At 41.9% G+C, this 19,495-nt stretch overlaps 1 protein-coding gene across 1 annotated transcript; it reads left to right on the forward strand.

Annotated features, from left to right (window-relative positions):
* The first annotated feature begins 2,537 nt into the window (after positions 1 to 2,537).
* araf (A-Raf proto-oncogene, serine/threonine kinase) lies at positions 2,538 to 19,169 on the forward strand. The gene is made up of 15 exons (XM_079252125.1): positions 2,538 to 2,736; positions 4,525 to 4,628; positions 7,358 to 7,460; positions 7,580 to 7,734; positions 9,755 to 9,853; positions 9,940 to 10,084; positions 10,166 to 10,190; positions 10,273 to 10,403; positions 10,520 to 10,722; positions 10,879 to 11,055; positions 11,407 to 11,453; positions 11,913 to 12,031; positions 12,751 to 12,882; positions 14,235 to 14,369; positions 14,469 to 19,169. Exons 1-15 carry the CDS (start codon positions 2,626 to 2,628, stop codon positions 14,607 to 14,609), a joined length of 1,827 nt encoding a protein of 608 aa, XP_079108251.1. The 5' UTR covers positions 2,538 to 2,625; the 3' UTR covers positions 14,610 to 19,169.
* Positions 19,170 to 19,495: the final 326 nt, after the last annotated feature.

Here is a 19,495-nt window from a genome sequence, read left to right on the forward strand (position 1 = left end):
TTTTTTTTTTTGTTTGTTTTGTTTTTTTTTTGCCTTTCTGTTGTTTGATTCTGAGATTGTATTTTTACTTCTGTTATAAAGAAATTAAAAAGTGGTTTTCTCTCCATTACTTTACTTTTGTGAATGTGGAGCTTTGCGAGAAACAGGATCAGGTTGACAAGAAATATGGCAGGGGAATCTTTCTTTTTAAAAATCTGTGATACCAAGCAAGACATTTTCAAAACACAGACGGAAATCAGGTGTGATTTATTGGAGATCGAGTCTATGCATTTGTTATGTCTATGCTCGCACCGCTTACGTAGCAGCTGTTGTCCGTCCAATCAACGTGCGCCGCTGCAAAATTAGCCAATCAACGCCAAGCATTATGGAGCCTTTCCGCTTTCCTCTCAAGTTCTTGACAGATCCGACTTGCAAGATGGCTGCTACAGGTAAGAGTTTAGCTTTACACCCAGACTGCTTTTAAAACCTGAAGAAGTGAGGATGCGTCGGTGTCATTGTGACGATTAGTAAGCGATACATTGTTCTTGTTGTTGTAAACTGGGTAAAGTAGGCAACAACCCCCCTAATCCGCCCCCAGGTTGGTTAGCATTAGCCGGTTAGCATCAGAGCATTTCACCGTGAAGTAAAGCTCGTCACGGAGGGAGCGAGATAATCTCTCTAACTCCAACCAGCACCTTGTCAGCTGGCCTGCAAGTCAAAGTGACAGGAGCTTTGCATTAAAAGCGTTGTGTTTGCATTATCTGCATTATATGACTTGTTATTTACACACTTTAAAAGCCTTTTTTAAAGTTGTTGGCTAGTTGGCTAAAGTCGGCAAAGTGGCGCCGCGAAGGAGAAACATGGCCTCCCGAAACTATACGTGTTAATTAGGTAAATCCTGAAACTATACGTGTTAATTAGGTAAATCCTGAAACTATACGTGTTAATTAGGTAAATCCTGAAACTATACGTGTTATTAAGGTAAATCCTGAAACTACACATGTTAATGAGGTAAATCCCGGAACTATACATGTTAATGAGGTAAATCCTGAAACTATACATGTTAATGAGGTAAATCCTGAAACTATACATGTTAAGATAAAAACTGAAACTCTGCAAGTTAATAAGGTAGATCTAAACTCTACATGTCATGTTACATAGCAGATCCTAAACTCTACATGTCATGTTACATAGCAGATCCTAAACTCTACATGTCATGTTACATAGCAGATCCTAAACTCTACATGTCATGTTACATAGCAGACAGATCCTAAACTCTACATGTCATGTTGCATAGTAGATCCTAAACTCTACATGTCATGTTGCATAGTAGATCCTAAAATCTACATGTCATGTTACATAGCAGACAGATCCTAAACTCTACATGTCATGTTGCATAGTAGATCCTAAAATCTACATGTCATGTTACATAGCAGACAGATCCTAAACTCTACATGTCATGTTACATAGCAGACAGATCCTAAACTCTACATGTCATGTTGCATAGTAGATCCTAAACTCTACATGTCATGTTACATAGCAGACAGATCCTAAACTCTACATGTCATGTTACATAGCAGACAGATCCTAAACTCTACATGTCATGTTGCATAGCAGATCCTAAACTCTACATGTCATGTTGCATAGCAGATCCTAAACTCTACATGTCATGTTGCATAGCAGAACCTAAACTCTACATGTCATGTTTCATAGTAGATCCTAAACTCTACATGTCATGTTGCATAGCAGATCCTAAACTCTACATGTCATGTTGCATAGCAGATCCTAAACTCTACATGTCATGTTACATAGCAGATCCTAAACTCTACATGTCATGTTACATAGCAGACAGATCCTAAACTCTACATGTCATGTTGCATAGTAGATCCTAAACTCTACATGTCATGTTACATGGCAGGGAGATCCTCTGCTAAGTGAACGAGCTAATGTCGGCTAACATTAGCATCATGCAAGTTTGCTGGGTTGCACCCTGGACGGACTGACTCTACAAAGGCTCTACATACATGGGTTAAATGTGTCTCCCCTCTGTTTGGTAAAGTAGTTAAACGTGTGCTTTATTCATGTTTGAGCACGATTAAGATAAAGAAATGGAAAGTTTTTAAAGATGTGAGACTGGCGGTGGTTTGTCAGTATGATGAGAATAAACATGGATAGTGTTATGAAATAAAGTGTGTCCCCCTACTTTTTGTCCATGTGTGTTGCTTTCTTAGATACATATGTATGTAATTCGGCAATTGATGCCGTTCTTTTGGGGATAATTTACCATACAGCTGTTCTCTTTATTGCATTTGTCAGTCATTTATAAATGTTACACAACTATAGATGTTTGTTTTTGAATGAGTTTTATTTCTTTGTGTTGCATTACTGTAGCTGCTGGGTTTTTAATTTAATGTTTTATGTCACATGGAGCAGGCTATGCTACTGTTGATGATTCTTTCCTTCGATATAACCATTGGTAGGTTAATTTTGTAGTACACGGGAAGTATATTGTCTCTAAACTACAATATGTTTGTGTTGTTTCAGGTTCTAATTAAAGGGCTTCTGCGGACCCACAGTGCATGAAGCTCTCCTGAGGTTTCATTGTCTAAGTGCTGTGTCCCCCTACAGCTCCTCTTGTCTCTCATCATGTCCTCCACCTCCTCCTCGTACTCCTCCTCAGGGGAGATTAGTCCAGAGGATGTACCCCGAGGTGGGGGTACCATCCGAGTCTACCTCCCCAATAAACAGAGGACAGTGGTGAGAGGATTGGTTCTTTACTTATTGTGATAAACTATGTAAAAAAAAACAAGACTTCAAATTAAATAACAAGCATGAATAAACTGAATGTTGAAAAGAGTGGCAGTTTAGTTAAAAAGTGTTTGTGGGCACCGTTTGTTGTAAGTGCAATGACTCACGGAGAATTTGACATCTTTTACAACATTTCAGTGAGTAAACCAGTGAACAGTTGGCATCAGATGTCACAGATGGTGCCTGCTGGACATACTCTGTTTATTTGACTCGTAGTTCATATCAGACATCAGTGTCGTGTTTCCACACTCTGCAGAAATGTTGTGAGATTGTCCTGTCACTTTGTCATCATGCTAAATTGTCACAATCACTTTGTGGACGGTATGTACGCATTTTCCCCAAGCTTTGGAGAACACCTGCACGATTCAACAACACGTCCACACACTACCCTCCAAAACTACAAACACCTGAACATTTCCAGGGTTTTATTGGCATTTAGTGTTGGTGAGTCAGACTTAAACACTCATTTTTGATATTTAGAAAAGGAATTGTCTAAATTTGACATATGATTCAAGGAGGTTTCTGCTCTTTGACTTTTCTTTTGGCAGAAGGAACCAAACAGAAAAGGAGAAATTTTCAGCCCCACAAATGGCCTCGTGGGGAGGTAGTACTTCTAAGACTACCATGAACCCTTTTGGTAGTGTTCAAATAAACCCAGATGGGCCAAGGAACCCCGAACCGGCTTCAAAGTTACATATAAATCTTTTATGTGTGATTTTAGTGTTGGATTTTGTCAAAGTTTTAGAAATTGTCACCAGAAAGCAGTTTTTAAGACTTCGTGTCAGTTCCCAGTTGTGTGAACTTGACTGTCACTCTGCTCTAATAAAGTCCAGATACTTGCAACCACAGTGTCATGTGGGAAAAATCACCGTGTCCAGAATTTGGCTTTACTGTTTTTGTACAATAAGCTCCAGCAGAGAAAGTTAAAAGCAGAGAGTGGCTTACTTTTTCCAGTCCTACTGCATGTATACTGGGAGGTGGTGGGTTTAAATGGCCAGGTGATGCTTGGCTCAACCGTGCCGACACTGTGAAACGTAAGAGTAGATCAGGGAGGTTTTGCTTCGGGCAAAGATTATCTAGAACCATCCTGCTGTGTCATGCTTTACCTTCAGGAATTTGTGTTGTAGGTCTAAACTTTGTCCTTCATCAAGATAATGACTTCAGCAGCACCTCTAGTCGGTGCGAAAGTTACCTGGAAGAGACAGAAAAGGGCGGGACTTGTGAGTCACATCATGGTCATGTCAGTTTTTGAGCTTGTTTGGTGTGGGCTTTGACTGAAGGCCAGAATCACCAGTGAACATTTTCCCCTCAGAGATTTGATGCATCTTATGTCAGAAAATACATACTTGACCCAAAGCCAAGCTGCAGAACCTGGAGATTTTTAGGTACTTGTAATTTTGAAAGATTGCAAAGGAGGCTTGAGTTTGTTTTCTGACTACTGCGTGCACCAAATGTGTTCTGTATTTTCAACAAGTAATGCACACATAATTGTGAAAACGCGTGTTGTAATGTTGCCAAGACAGCAGCGGCTGTAGCTGACAGACGTCCCACGCTGTCATCTATAAGAGCTTTGTTGTGGTCAGAGCAGGAATGCAGCATTATTATTTGGGTTAAAGAGGATCAGTATACTGGACTGAAGTGCCACTCAGTTTGAGGACTGGATAATCTGTCAACATCAACATAATGTGATTATTTTATTTTATTATATCATGTTTAATAATGGGTTTCTGTTGGCAGGTAAATGTCCCCCAAGGACAGACGGTGTACAAGGTCCTAGATAAGGCACTCAAAATGAGAGGCCTGAGCCAAGACTGCTGTGCTGTATTTCGCCTCCTCGGAGGGTAAAATCTCACTGTTGTCTTCTGTTTTTCCTCCCACATCACAATGGGATTATAGATTGCATTCCTCATTGTCCACATAGACCCAGAGGCCACAGAGAATATCGTTACATGTCTGTGTACACGCACTCATAAAACCACACTTTTATTTAGTATGAATTATTTATTTGTACTGTTATTAGTTTCTTTTTCTTTAGTCAAAACAAAAAAACTTTTTGTAGTTTATTACATGAGATATGAAGTGTTGATGACACAGAAGTGACATGTTTAAGGATTACAAAATCATGTCCTGTTTTATTTATTTCCCCTCAGCAGTTTTAACAAAGTTGAACAAGTAACGTCTTTGTTTCAAAGCTTTTATTAGATTTTTTTTTTTGTTCAATAATGGTAAAATTTTAGCTAATAAATCAAACTACAGTCAAATCCCAGCATGTCTTTTTTTTTTTCTTTTGAGTACAAGATTCCAAAGTTTTAAGTATAGTTTAAAGATGTATATAAACAAAAAAAAAAACCAATAACTCTGAGTCAAACCAGTGAAAATTTTTCCCTCTTTATTAAGATTTGCTGATTTCTAACTGGTTTTAAATAATTAAAGGCAAACAGAGGTGTCTGACGTTACAACTTTAACCATCAGACTCCAGACACACACGTGTAACTTATATCTTTAAACCTAATAGTTTGTTGTTAAATTGCTTTAAACTATCAGTAAACATTGGGTTTAATTCCCAGCATACACTCACCGTATTATACCGTATTTTCACGACCATAAGGCGCACTGTATTAAAAGGCGCAGTCTCAGTTATGGTTGCTCTTTCTGTATTTAACACACACATAAGGTGCACCAGATTTTACGGGCGCAGGCATGATAAAAACATAGCTGAAAACATGCTTGCATGTGTTTTAAAAAAGGCAGCAGAAGAAAAACTGAGTTCAGTTGTCCTTTATTGACGAATTCAGCCATGTTTTCATGTTGTTTTTTGATTAATCCTCATTCACAAATCCCTCAAAGTCCTCGTCTTCTGTATCCAAGCGTCAACCTCCGGCGGCTCAAAGTGAAGCCGATGCAGAAGTGCATAAAACTGCAGTTCCCCATTCATCCACTAGGGGATGGAAAACAGAGTGAATCTCCATAGACTCTCATGTTAAAACGACCAACTTCACAGCAGAAACAAACATGTTTGTTTCTGCTGTAAACATGTTTGTTTCTGCTGTAAACATGTTTACAGCCTGGTTCAAAAATCCATTTTAGGTTTAATAGGTCAGGTTTACCTTCATGATAACTGTGGGGGGAGTGAATTTTTACTAACTCGCCCGTTTAAAAGTAATTTAATCTCAAAGTTCGGCATATTTAGTGGCGTGTCCTTTTGATTGACAGGTACCAATCTCCCGCTTCAAGTCAGAAGAACGCAGAACAACGTTTTAGCCGGTTAACAACGTGACTTAGCTTTAGCCCGCTTACTGTGTTAGCTGGTTAGCTATTCACTGCTGAAAGTTCAGAGTTCGCTCAATATCAATCATCTACCATGACGCTCACAGCCCCCCTCTCAGCTCCACCTCTTTACCCATATTTATATTTTCCGGGCGAGACGACACACATGACGCTGCCAAGATGGCGATGGTAGGAACCGCCCACCGAGCTTCAACTCAGCTCTTCAGAAACCTACGGGTGACGTCACGGAGGCTCCGCCCATCTTTTTATATACAGTCTATGTCTGTATCCGAAATGAGCTGCTGGGCTAGTTGTCCATCGAACACGCCAGGTTCCCGGTTCTCGTCATTGTCAGTCTCGTTGCCGTGCCGCTCCTCATAAATGATGCCAGCTTTTGCGAAAGCTCGAACAGTGCAAGCAGACACGTTAGCCCAAGCATCCGCAATCCATTCACAAATTGTGGCGTAACTCGCCTGGCGCTGCCTCAAAACTGAGTTCGCAACGTTAATTTGAACGCCCTGTATATACCAATGTCCAGCGGTTGGAGTTCCTTCGTCAAATCTCCTGGAATGGTAGCAAGCTCCTAGTTCATTTGCCACACTTGGTCCTCCACAGCAGCTGATCTTGAATCCTTTCACGGCTGTTCGATTCCCATGTTGGTCTGCGTAGCTGATAGCTTGCAGTTTGAACTGTGCTTCATAAGCGTGTCTCTTCGCAGGTGCTATTTTCATAAGGGGTCATTAGCCACACCAATGTTTTGCATAATGCACATACAGGCACTATATACCTACTGGCGACATACCTTTAATGTCTTCTTTTACGCCCACACTTCCCCCTTTAACGTTCTCATGCTGCCCTCTTACGTCCGGCTTTTATCTATATAAGCAGCGTGTCGGCAGGAAACGCTCTTAGTCAGTCAAGCGAAGCGCTCATCAGTCACACAACATTTATAGATTTTGGAAGTCTGTACACACATAAGGCGCACCGCATTATAGGCGCCCTGTCTATTTTAGAGTAAATAAAAGACTTGTAAGTGCGCCTTATGGTTGCTAAAATACGGATTAAAGCTGTATTCATAGATGATCACCTGTAATGCAAAGTTGAACCATTTTATTGAGACAAAAGTCTGCAGGTTTTTACTCAAAGACAAAGACATCTTTTGTGGTTTCTGTACATGTATATGAAAATAATGCCTGGCAGCCAAAGAGTTAATCATTCCAACACATCTGGATTGCTTTTTAAGCAGTTATGTGTGCAAACTGTCATCTGAGTTTTTCTTTCTTCATGTCTTTACTGTCTCCAGTCGTAAGAGACTGACGGACTGGGACACGGACATCACTCCTCTTGTCGGAGAGGAGCTTTTAGTCGAGATCCTGGATGATATTCCTCTCACCATGCACAACTTTGTAAGCAGCCTGCAGGCTCATGCAGATATTTGTCTTCTTGACACCTTTTGATCAGAACTCTCTTTAACACTAACAGTGTTAAACAGCATTTTTTTTTTTTTTTTTTTTTATCTTTGCAGGTACGGAAGACTTTTTTCAAGCTGGCTTACTGTGATTTTTGCCATAAATTCCTTTTTAATGGCTTCAGATGTCAGACATGTGGCTACAAATTTCACCAGCATTGCAGTAGTAAGGTTCCTACTGTGTGTCTTGACATGGATACAGCGAGCAAACGGTGAGTAGGAGGTCCCACTGAAGGTCTGACAGAGATGATGTTCAGTTTATTATGTTGCAAGTTTACTTTAGTAATATGGTGCCTCAACCATTAATTTTTTTATATATTTGATCTTTTTTTAAAGAAGAATTTAGAAAAGTGATGTTGTAGATTATTTCAGAACAAATTAAATTAGATGACACTCATTATGTGTGTGTGTGTGTGTGTGTGTGTGTGTGTGTGTGTGTGTGTGTGTGTGTGTGTGTGTGTGTGTGTGTGTGTGTGTGTGTACACATTTAAAAAAAAAAAAGAAAAAAACATCCTCGTTGGCATTCTGTTGCCTTTTATTTTCTACCAGGCGTGCAAGACCGTATATGAAAGATGGACGGCGCCTCCGGCAGTTAAAAGTGAAGCCTATGTGGAAGTGCATGAAACTGCAGTTCCCTCTTCATCCACTAGGGACTCCAAACAGAGCAAATCCTCATAGACTCCCATGTTAAAAAGACCAACTTCAAAGCAGAAATAAACATGTTTACAGCCTGGTTCAAAAATCCATTTTAGTTTTAACAGGTCAGGTTTACCTTCATGATTACTGTGGGGGGAGTGAATTTTTTCTAACTTGCCCGTTTAAAAGTAATTTGATCTCAAAGTTTGGCATATTTAGGGGCGTGTCCTTTTGACTGATAGGTACCAATCTCGCGTTTAAAGTAAGAAGAACGTAGAACAACCGCAGTTTTTAGCCGGTTAACAACGTAACTTAGCTTTGGCCCGCTTACCTCCGTTAGCTGGTTAGCTCGGTCAGCTTTTAGCTACAGAAAGCTCGGAGTTCGCTCGATGTCAATTATCCACCATGCCGCTCACAGCCCCCCTCTCAGCTCCACCTTTTTGCCCATATTTGTATTTTCCGGGCGAGACGACGCGCATGCCTCTGCCAAGATGGTGATGGTAGGAACCGCCCACCGACCTTCAATTCAGCTCTTCAGAAACCTACGGGTGACGTTACGGAGGCTCCGTCCATCTTTTTGTATACAGTCAATGATCACTTGTCGCCTCCGTTTTAAGTTAATCTGGAGGGAAACAAAGTGCGGACTGAAAGGGAGGATTCAAAGAAGCCTTTGAATTGGGACGGCACTTTGTGCGCCAGTATGTCGTGTGCAGCCGACGAACCTGCACTTTAAAGCGTTCAGACCCTGAATTGGGACACATCTTCTGTCTGCTGTGTAAGTCTGCGATAAGACGAAAGCAGGATCTTCTCTGTCACATAGACGGTGTAGTGTTTGTAGTGTAAAGCCACATGGGTGGTAGAAAGAACACAAACTGCTGGATGTTCAACATCCTCTATTGTTTCTCTGTCATTTTATTACACGAAAGTGTTGTGCCACTATGACGCCATGCTACTGATCTGTTGGTCAAAACACCACCTATCAGGTAAGACTAGGGCAGGTAACAGAGATCAGGCTTTACCGAACCAAATCGCCCCGTACGGATCTGGACCTGCTGCTGTTTTTGTTAGTATCAACATCGATCGTGTTGCTTTTGGATCCCTAAAAAACTATATTTTTGTCCAGTATATTTCCTGCAAGTGCATCAAAGACCATTAACTAAACACTAGAAAGAAAGGCTTATGAAGTGACTGTGAACTATTGGTGAGTAAATTAAAGAAAAATGAGATTTTTTTTTTTTTTTTTTTAAAATAACATCACTGGTGTAGAAATATAAAATAAAATCTCTCAAACTATAAAATCCGAAGTGTTGAAGAAACTGATTGAACCTGTAAAATATTAAATCATCGTCACAGACCAACAATCGCATCATGTTCCATCAACATGTTCGCAGCAGACACGTCAACGACATTTTATTGTCCAGAAAGTTCAGAAGTTAATTAATTTGTTTCTACTTGCACGGTGGTTTCATGATATTTTATAATCCAAAACAATATGAGACATCAAAGCATTGATTCCAGATTATCGATATGCGATATGTACACACGTGAAGATCCATATGTGTATGTAGACATGAATTAATGTGGGGTTTTTTTCAGGTGTGATTCCAATTCCTGTGCAGATGAATACCCACAGATACTGTTGTCAGACAATTCCCCGTCGCATAGCAACCTAGCCTTAACACCGGAGCCTGCTGGGTAAGCTCCCACACCGAGCGCATCACATTCACATGAAAAGCAGAGCTGCTTAAATTAAAACATGACTGTTTCATTTAATCTCCCAGAATGAGCCTCCTGTCCCCGCCCTCGACCTTTCACTTCCCCATCTCAGGGGGAGATGGCCAGTCTCTACAGAGGCATCGCTCCACCTCCACTCCCAATGTTCACATGGTCAGCACAGTGGACCCTCAGAGTGTCAACGCCATCGAGGTCAGTGTTGAATGAAGCCAAGTTAAGCAGGTTCTAATCTGTGGACAGATTTCTAAAGTTAACTGTTGATCTTCTTTTTAGGACGTAATTAAAATCAACACAATAGGTACGGCCCCTCCTTCTGTTTCATGATATTCTGATGTGATATGATTTTATTCTGTCGTATTTGACGCGTCTCATCTTCACAGGCCCCGAGCCTTCACCTAAACCCTCCACCAGTCCGCCCTCCTCTCTGGGCTCTCCTGGAAGGAGGCCTCCAAAGTCTCCCTCTGAACACAAGGAACGCAAACCCTCCTCATCCGATGACAAAAAAAAAGTGGTGTGTAGTTTAATGTGTTCAGATCAGTGGTCGTCTTCAGGAAGACTGGAATCTCGGTGGGTTAATGTGAACTGGTGAACAAATGGGTTACAAGTAAAACTGGCATGTTGTTTCAGCACCGAGGAGGCTACCGAGACTCCAGTTACTACTGGGAAGTCCACTCTAAAGAAGTTACCATCCAAAAGAGAATAGGAACTGGCTCTTTTGGGACCGTCTTCAAGGGCAAGTGGCACGGAGACGTGGCAATCAAGCTCCTTAAAGTCACACATCCAACGCCTGAGCAGCTGCAGGCCTTCAAAAATGAAATGCAGGTCTTACGGTGAGCATCGTGTTTCCACCTTCCTCACTGCCGGCATTTCATTGTTCTGCTACTCCGTAAAACACCAACACATTGTCACTTCGATCTAACAATCACGGATCAGTCCGAGTTTAAGTCTTACTGAATCTCCAACAATTTCACTTTTGTTGTTTGCAGAAAAACCCGCCACGTCAACATCCTGCTGTTTATGGGCTTCATGACTAAGCCCAACTTTGCCATCATCACGCAGTGGTGTGAAGGCAGCAGCTTGTACCGCCATCTGCATGTCACGGAAACCAAGTTTGACACCATGCGTCGCATTGATGTGGCCAGACAGACGGCTCAGGGCATGGAGTAAGACCTGCTGCGAGATTTCCATCTCACCGTTTCAACTTACCCCGCATTACTTTGTTAAACTGTCATTTTCCACTTGAGGTACTGAGGAAGGGCAGACCCTTCTGTAACTTCCTCTCTGAGGTGCATTTTCTCTAAAGCTGCATCTGTTTTTATTTAAAGCTCACCTTGTGAATGTAATGACATGCTTTCAGCCAGCATGAGGGTCTCTGATGAGAAGATAATTTGGCGGAGCTTCATCCAGCATCACAACTGGCAGAATATGAGCAGCCAGAACAGAAAACTTCCCCAAGTTTGTCAAAATGAACCCAGTTCATTTATATTTTTATGCTTTTTGTTTTTCTCCTGCAGCTATCTTCATGCGAAGAACATAATTCATCGAGACCTGAAATCAAACAGTATCCTTTTTCTTGGCCACGCTGAGGTTTTAGCTGCCGGTTATAGAAGGTGGATTGTATGTGGGGGTTGGGGGGCATAAAGTTTGGTTTCTGAGCACGTAGAGGCGCAGAAATAACCAACAACCACAGCATGTTCTGCAGCTATTAAAGCCCTAACCTCAAGCAAGAGTTGTCTCTTGGCTTGTAACAGACCAGAGTTTGCAGGAAAACTCGGTTTGTAGCCAGTAATGTTCTTTATTTTGAGTCTGACGGTGAGACACATCACCCAGTTCTTTGTGGAAATGAGTGAATATGAGATTAACTTGTTCACACTTGCATTCAGGTTTTGTGTCTTTATTATTAAGTTTCCTCTCTGTCCCTGAAACGGCATATAATTTCCTGCTAGGGTTTCCTGGTAACTGATACGTGTTCATGCACGCCAGATGTGTGTTGTATCGTTTTCTTGAGCTCTCCTGACAGATATTTTTCTTCACGAGGGCTGGACTGTAAAGATTGGTGATTTTGGCTTGGCCACAGTAAAATCTCGATGGACTGGCTCTCAACAAGTAGAACAACCCAGTGGATCCATTCTCTGGATGGTAAGCTTTTCATTAGCCTGTTTTAGACAAACCCACCCTGACAGTAACAGGCCTGGCACGTGTGTGACGTTCAAACAAAATAGCAGCAGTTTGAATTCTCCAAAATAGATATGCGTCTTTCAGAGTTTTAGCCTTTTAGCTTTAACAAGTATGCCACTATTAGCAGATAAAATCCTAATAAAATGCATAAAAGCAAACAAAAAAAAAAAACCCATAAAATTACACAAACAGAACATAAAATGAACTGCAGTTTTATGCTCTTTGCACAGGGTTTACTTTTAACTGCTGGAGGTTTCCTGCTTGTAAAAATAAGAACATGAAATGGATTATGAAGAAAACAGAAGGTAAAATGGAGTTTGTGTATATGTACGCCCTCCTAGCGCTGCTCCTGTTGCAGCATGACCTGCTGACTGCAGCCAATCCAACACACCTCAAGCATAGTTTAAATGATTACGGCTCTGTTTAAACGTTAATTTAGTGTGTCTGTCAGTGTGACTTTACTAGTTTAGTTAAATATTTCCACTATCAGGACCGTGCATTTGCTTTGGGGCATTTAGGATTTGATGATCTGTCTTTTGCACCTTACTGAACACAGACTTTTGTAATAATTCATATCCATTCTGCAGGTATCTGAAAACAATGGTGGCATGCACAATTCAGCTTTCAGGCACAGTGTTTGATAAACCACCTCCTTTTGTTTTCTCCTTTTTTCCCTGAAGGCTCCGGAGGTGATCCGAATGCAGGAAAGCAACCCGTACACGTTCCAGTCTGATGTGTACGGTTATGGAGTGGTGCTCTTTGAGCTGATGTCAGGAACCCTGCCTTACTCCAATATCAACAACAGAGACCAGGTTTGATGCCATTACCTTTAACTTTCTCTGACTCAGCTAAATGTTTTATAAAAGCACTGAAAAGGAAGAAGATGCCTTGGAGGTCTGTAAACAGCCCTGCTGTGTTGTAGTTGTTGGGAGATGATGATTTTGGTTCAATACAGACGCAGTTGGACTTTAGTAACTTAGGAACGACTTCAAACCCAAAGGTTTGATTAAATTAAATTACATGAACATTAATGTGATCCTCACTGTTCATAGACTGACGGCAGTGACTCAGACAGGAGGTTTCTCACCAGTAAGCTCTTCAAAGACACGTCTAAAACGCACTGAAATGTCTTTACTGTCATAAACTCACAAGAAAAGAAGAGTTATGATGGAAAAACCCTGTTTAAAAACATGGTTTGCTGCTGAACAACTTGAGGTTCAGGTTTAGATGTGTTGCTGCCTGTTTCCAACTCAGACGGTGTTTATTTTGTGTTGGGGTCAACTTCCTACACCTGTCATGAATTTAAAAACTCCAAATCATTAAATGATCGTGCTGCCACTTAACAAATGGATGGATTAAAACCTGCTATTTCACCATCCTACTGAAAGTCTTCATGTTCATTCTGAGATCAAGTAACTTGTCTGTCTGGATCCATTCAAACGTAGTGCCAAACAGCTGGTTGAGACATATTACTGATGAATAAATATTAAAAACTGACACAAAGCTGATGTTTTTAATTTGGGGAATTGGCTCGAGATGTAGTTTGTAAACTTGATCATCATGCAACTTTTTCACTGATCTGTTGTTTAAAAAGCAACTAAAAATAAGCAATACTGAGAATCCCAATTTAAATTGAATTGGTGCCAAAAAAATCGTTAAAAATCTAATTAAGAGAAAAACTTATCAACCCAGCGCTAGTGTCTAATGTGTAATAACTAATGGGTTAGTTGAATACTTTTTATCTATACAATTTTATTAGTTCTGACTTCTCACTGTCATACGTGTAACTTTCATTCAGAATTAATGAACAGGATGGAACCTGAACATCAGGAACTTTCCAGTATAACTGTAGGGGAATACTGCAGCTGGGCATGTGGGTAAAACCCCTGTCTCATGTTTGTGTAGTCGTGTTCAGTCAGTACACACACACACTTAGTCAGGTATTATTAATTTTATACTTTTACATGAAAAGATGTTAAAATGGGGACAAAGCAGGTCTTTAAATATCAAACTGAAACTTAGTTTTAAAAAAAAACCAAAACAACCCAACCTGATACGTTGATCTTAAGACTTGCTCTGATGAGCAAGCGCTAAAGCTAAAGCGGTAGTTTTTATCTCTGTGGGCATAGCAACGTCTGTGACCGCCTTGTGTTTCCCTTTGCAGATAATCTTCATGGTTGGACGCGGTTATTTGTCACCAGACCTTACAAAACTGTACAGTACCTCACCCAAGTCAATGAAAAGGCTCATCATTGACTGCCTGAAGTTCAAACGCGATGAGAGGCCCCTGTTTCCACAGGTAAAGTTAGCACTGTGCCATATGATAGGAAGCAACAACGTCATAATTCAGCATAATACTGCATAAACAATTGTCCTTCTTTCTGTTGTCGTCCATCAGATCCTGGTAGCCATTGAGCAGGTCCAAGACCTGCTGCCAAAAATTGAGCGAAGTCGCTCTGAGCCGTCACTCCATCGGGCCGTCCATGCTGAGGACCTGAACCCCCTTCTGTTCCACACCACCAGGCTGATGCCCCTGTGAGCCTCCTGCAGCAGCGGCTGAGAGGCGGTCACATGTCCAAACTGCAGCATTCCTGTGCCTGACAGGCCACAGCTGGCTCCCAACTCACTCTCCACCTCCACAGACCCCGGCGCTCGCTGCAGAACTCAGTCACTGTAAAAGTAATGGTAACACTCGGCTTAGACAAACGGCGAAACCTTTCCTTTCCCCACGGACCCGCCCAACGGGGACGAAGTGTTAACGATGTTCAGTAGTACGTTTAAATATCTGCGAGCAGGTCGACTTAGAAGATCCGACAAACGGGTTGGCTTGTCTTGTAAACTTTTGTCCACTGGTTGCTTTATCAGCTGTTTGAAAGAAAATACAAAAACTACTCATTTTGCACATTTTTGACTGCAGATATTGTTGCTCAGCGTCGCTGGCGAAGTCAGACGGCTGCAGCCTGAACAGCTGTAAAGCTAAAGGCGGCGGGTTCAGACCACCTGCCTTTCATTGTTAAACCTGCGACGTGATGCTAAAGATATGAAAGCAAACAGAATCATGTTTATTATTGCAGTTCTCTCATTGAAAGCTCCAGTTTAATTCAGTATTTCCTACTTTTGCAAACTTTTCACACCCCAGTAACAAAGCGTCATGGACGCTTGGACTTTAAGAAGCAGCGAGCCAGAAATGGGTAACTGGACACACTGGGCAATGCAGACGGGTTTAGTTTATAGATAATTACCTTCAAGTCATTTCAGAGCAAATGAAAGGAACTTTCCTTCTAAAGATGGATGTCATCCGGCCAGACGCCGGCTCATCTTTGGTCACTCCAAATAAATTTAGGAACCAAATTTTCAACGATGGTGAATTGAACCGATACTGCTGCAGTTTTTTAGTGTTTGACTCAGAAACTGGTCTCATCACCCAAAACTCCCTTTGAAATGTTAGCCCTACCCTTCTGCTATTTGGAGGACATGATGATGTCAGTCCTCTTATATAGTCTTACTTAATCAAGTAATTTAACAAAATCCCAAAGATTTGCTGATTTGAACAGAAGGTAAAATGTTGTTTCCCAAAACAGTGAAGCTTGAACCCTTTTTGACGTTGCTTTGTTTAATTTGCTCCAAATGACGGGACCCGTATTTTCACTGTATAAACAAGAATCATGGTGTCGTCTAGCCAACGTGTGAGAGTTTATCCATGATGGTGCGTCACTGAAGACCCAGTGGAACTTTAACCAAGATGGTGATATGGTAGTTTAAAGGGCTGAAATGATCGGGGGGGAAAGACTCTCTTCAGGCTCATTTATGAAACAAAAACACCAGAATTTCTGCAGGAATTTTATTGTCTCCTTCTAAGGAAAGCAAGAAGCCATGTTGCTTTTCCCTCTTTTTAAAATAGTCTTTCATTCCCAGCAAAGACCTGATGGTGCTCAGGAAGGCATGGTCCGAATGCCGGCTCGTAGATTTCTGCTCGGGCTTCCTAAGCACCTCTTAGTCTTAAAGGTTTCATCGTTAAATCTCAAAGTCTGCAGTATATTAGCCCTCGATCGACATTTCACTCACACGTGTCCATGCATTCATCCATAAACTACCGCTGCCGCCGCTGCTGCTGATTGGCTGGATTAATCAGCGGGTTTGTACGTGTAATTAAAGGTTTGGTACACCTCTGATGAAGCAGCTGGTGGTGGAATCTGCCTTTCTTATCAAGCAAATGATGTCTTAAAGTGATTTCTGCTTGAAGGCAGAGCTCCTCTCTGTTCTGCACACAGAAACAGAGGCAAAGGAAAGAAAGGCGTGATGATTCTGGAGCAGAGGCAAACGCGTGTTGCTGTCACGATGACCAGACCGAATGCTGGTCAGACGGTGTGGTGCAGGACTTGCAGCGTCACCTGGTCACTGGTTTCTGTTTAACTGCTTCATATGCAGCCTGCTGCTGGTAAAAGTGCATGCAAGTGGTTAAAACTAGCGGCCTCCTGCAACTGCAGACTCCAGCTGAGCGATGGGGGAACGGTGATGGAGACCGCTGCTGTCTCATTAGCTTGTTGGTTACCAGTGTTACCAGAAGCACGGCTGTGCTCCTCAGACTTCTGGATGACTATCTGTGCCTTATCCTTAAGGGCATAGTCAGGTATTGACCACTTGTGGGGCCACAGTTGGCTTTTAGGCACTCCTATCAGAACATTTTGGGATCTGTAGACAGATAGCAAAAGAAATTCAGATTTTTATTTAAAAAGCCGTCTTTGTGTCGTGTAGCTGTGATGAAGTGATCTGCAGACCGTTTGGCTTCTCCTCCAGCTGTCAGTGTCGACAGCGGGGTCTTAAAGCTCCTGTCAGGGCTCATTGGTAGCTACAAGTGCAATCTTAACGTCTCTTTTCAGACTCGGTGGTCCGTGTACCATCCTGTAGTCCTCCCGGTGATGAGCAGCAGGTTTTATGTCCGTCTGGTGCCTCGGTTAGCTCGTTGGCACGGCTAAGTGTCCTCCTACGCTGTTATTGGTTCATTTAGTGAGTCAGCGTGCACCCTCTGCAGAACCACAGCACAAACGCAGACTACACGGTTTAGAAGCCATTCAGCCTGATCTGCTGCCCGGTTGTGTCCAGCCAGACTCTGTGTCGACGCGCCATGTGGGCTGATGCACGGCTACAAGTCTCCGCTTCCTTCGGGGGTCTCAGACCGTTTAGAGATGTTTCCACAGCAGCTTTTCAGCTCAGTTGGCTGCTGATCATCGTGGACGTATTAGATTTATGATCGTAACGAGTCTTAAAGGTGTTTAGTACGGCGCTCGCCTGGAAGCCGCTGTGTGTGTGTGTGTGTGTGTGTGATGTGTCAGCTGGTGTTTGCTGCTCTGGCTGTGTGATTGAACGTGGGGCAGCGTAGATCTTTATGCCTGTGTAACCTTGATGTTTTAAAGTTGTAAGTCTAGGGGCTGGGTACCCTAACTCTTCGTACTCATTCCAGGTCTAGTCATGGATGTGGGTTTGGGCGGGGCACTGGTCTTACCGGTGGGGGTGTGGGTGAACCAGGGTTGGGGGAAACTGTCTTTTTTCTTATTTATTGATTCTGCGGATGATCTGGTCTGTTTTCGGTGGATTAGGTGTTTACGTGGAGCAAGGGCTGGGCGATACGGCAAGAACATCATCACCATGTTGTCTTTGTGATGATTGATCTTGATCTCTACAGTTGAATGAATCTCAGAAGTTTTATAATAATATAAGATTACTCTTGTCTTTGGTTTGGATGCTTATCATATGGGGTTGCTTCTTACTGGGATAACACCTTTTCAGATGATTAAACACTGTTATAGTTTTTAGTTTCACCCGTTTCCACAGAGTTGGCACATCGTATTAATGTTTCCATCATTTTTAATGGATCCAAACCAGTGAATTTTAGATAGACAGATAGAAGTACTTCATTAATCCCAAGTTGGGAAATTTAGTACTGACATAGTGGGCCTTATTGAGCTGCTTTTCCTCTCCTATGTTTCTGCTCGGTTTCCCTCCCCAGTCCGCTTGCAGGTCGTTTTTTTGGGGTTTTCTTTGTGGTTAGAAAGCAGCTCAGAATGAAATGAGCTCTGTAGATGGATAAACCCAGATCGATATAAATTCAGTTATAGTCTGATTTCAGATGGCGTTATCGCTCAGCCCTACGGAAAATGTTCCGTTCCTTAAAGCTTTCAAGTCATCGCCGGGCACGCGCTCTTGGAAGAATGTCCCTTATGGCACGGTACTGTCTGCGCCCCCCACAAACCAGACTTATGTACTGATACTGTCTGCTGCAGGAGCATTTGTAATGATATTTCTTATAAACATCCTGAGCACAAACTAGCTATGGAACCTTATCGCCACACGTCGTTCATAGGGATTCACTACAGAAGCACATGCTGAAAGCAACTCTTAGAAACTGTAAAGATAATTTATGTGGTAGACGGTTGTTAAGACTCGAGCCTGTTCAGTCGTGTTGAAGCGTTTCTGCAGCGCTTGTACAGCCTGAGGCGGCTGAATGAGACCTCTCTGTAAACTAGCTGCTTTCCAGCAGCAGGATCTTTACAAAGGAAACAAAGTTTTTGCTTTACGATGCCAGAGCAGGTTTGTTGTGAATCTGTCGCAGCGTGCTTTTTCATTTCCCTGCTCAGAAGAGAGTAATGATTGATTTTGGGATCAGCTTTGCAGTAGCGTGATGTCTCCCAAAGGACGAGGGAAGCGCCACAGCTGCAGGAAATCCCTGTTCACACGGACCCGGACGGCTTCACAGCGCATGCACGACGCCGTCCGGGGTCTGGAGACTTACATGGGGGGCGGGACCAAACTTTATACAGCTGGTTGTTTCACAGAATAAGAGGAAGAGAGAGTAGTTTATTTTTTGTTTCATATCTGTAGGTGAATTGCAATACTTTTGTCAATAGTTTCTGCGGTGGCAGGGGGTGTTCAGTTTGCAATAAATGGTATATTCTGCTGTGTACAGTTACATTTTTTTTAATTACAAAATTGTACTTGTTGCTATTTTTTGTGATGGTTTCAAAAAGAACAAATAATTTTAAAAGTTTAAAGGAAATCTTAGTATTTTTTTAGCTTTTTTTTTTTTTTTTGGTCTTAAGATATTGATGCAGGATTTATTCTTGACATAAATAAATTCTTCTGTGTTACTTTGTTTGGTGTGGTGTTTGTATCAACACTGACGAGCCGGTTGTGAAGCACTCGATGTTTTAAACAATGAGGTTTTTCTTTTGCAAAGGGGTCTAAAGAGGAAGTGGTTGTCTAAAGACTGCCACAGATTGAGTAAGTGACAGGAAATTCAGCTCTGACGACAAAATACTCTAGATTTTATACTTCAAACATGTTTTATTTGAGTATTTTTAGATCTGTTTTCAATGCACTGTGAGATTTATTGTACAGACAATGAAAATAAAATCTGAAATACATGAA

This window comes from Telmatherina bonti (genome assembly GCF_933228915.1).
Source record: "Telmatherina bonti genome assembly, chromosome: 13".
NCBI classification, from domain to species: domain Eukaryota; kingdom Metazoa; phylum Chordata; class Actinopteri; order Atheriniformes; family Telmatherinidae; genus Telmatherina; species Telmatherina bonti.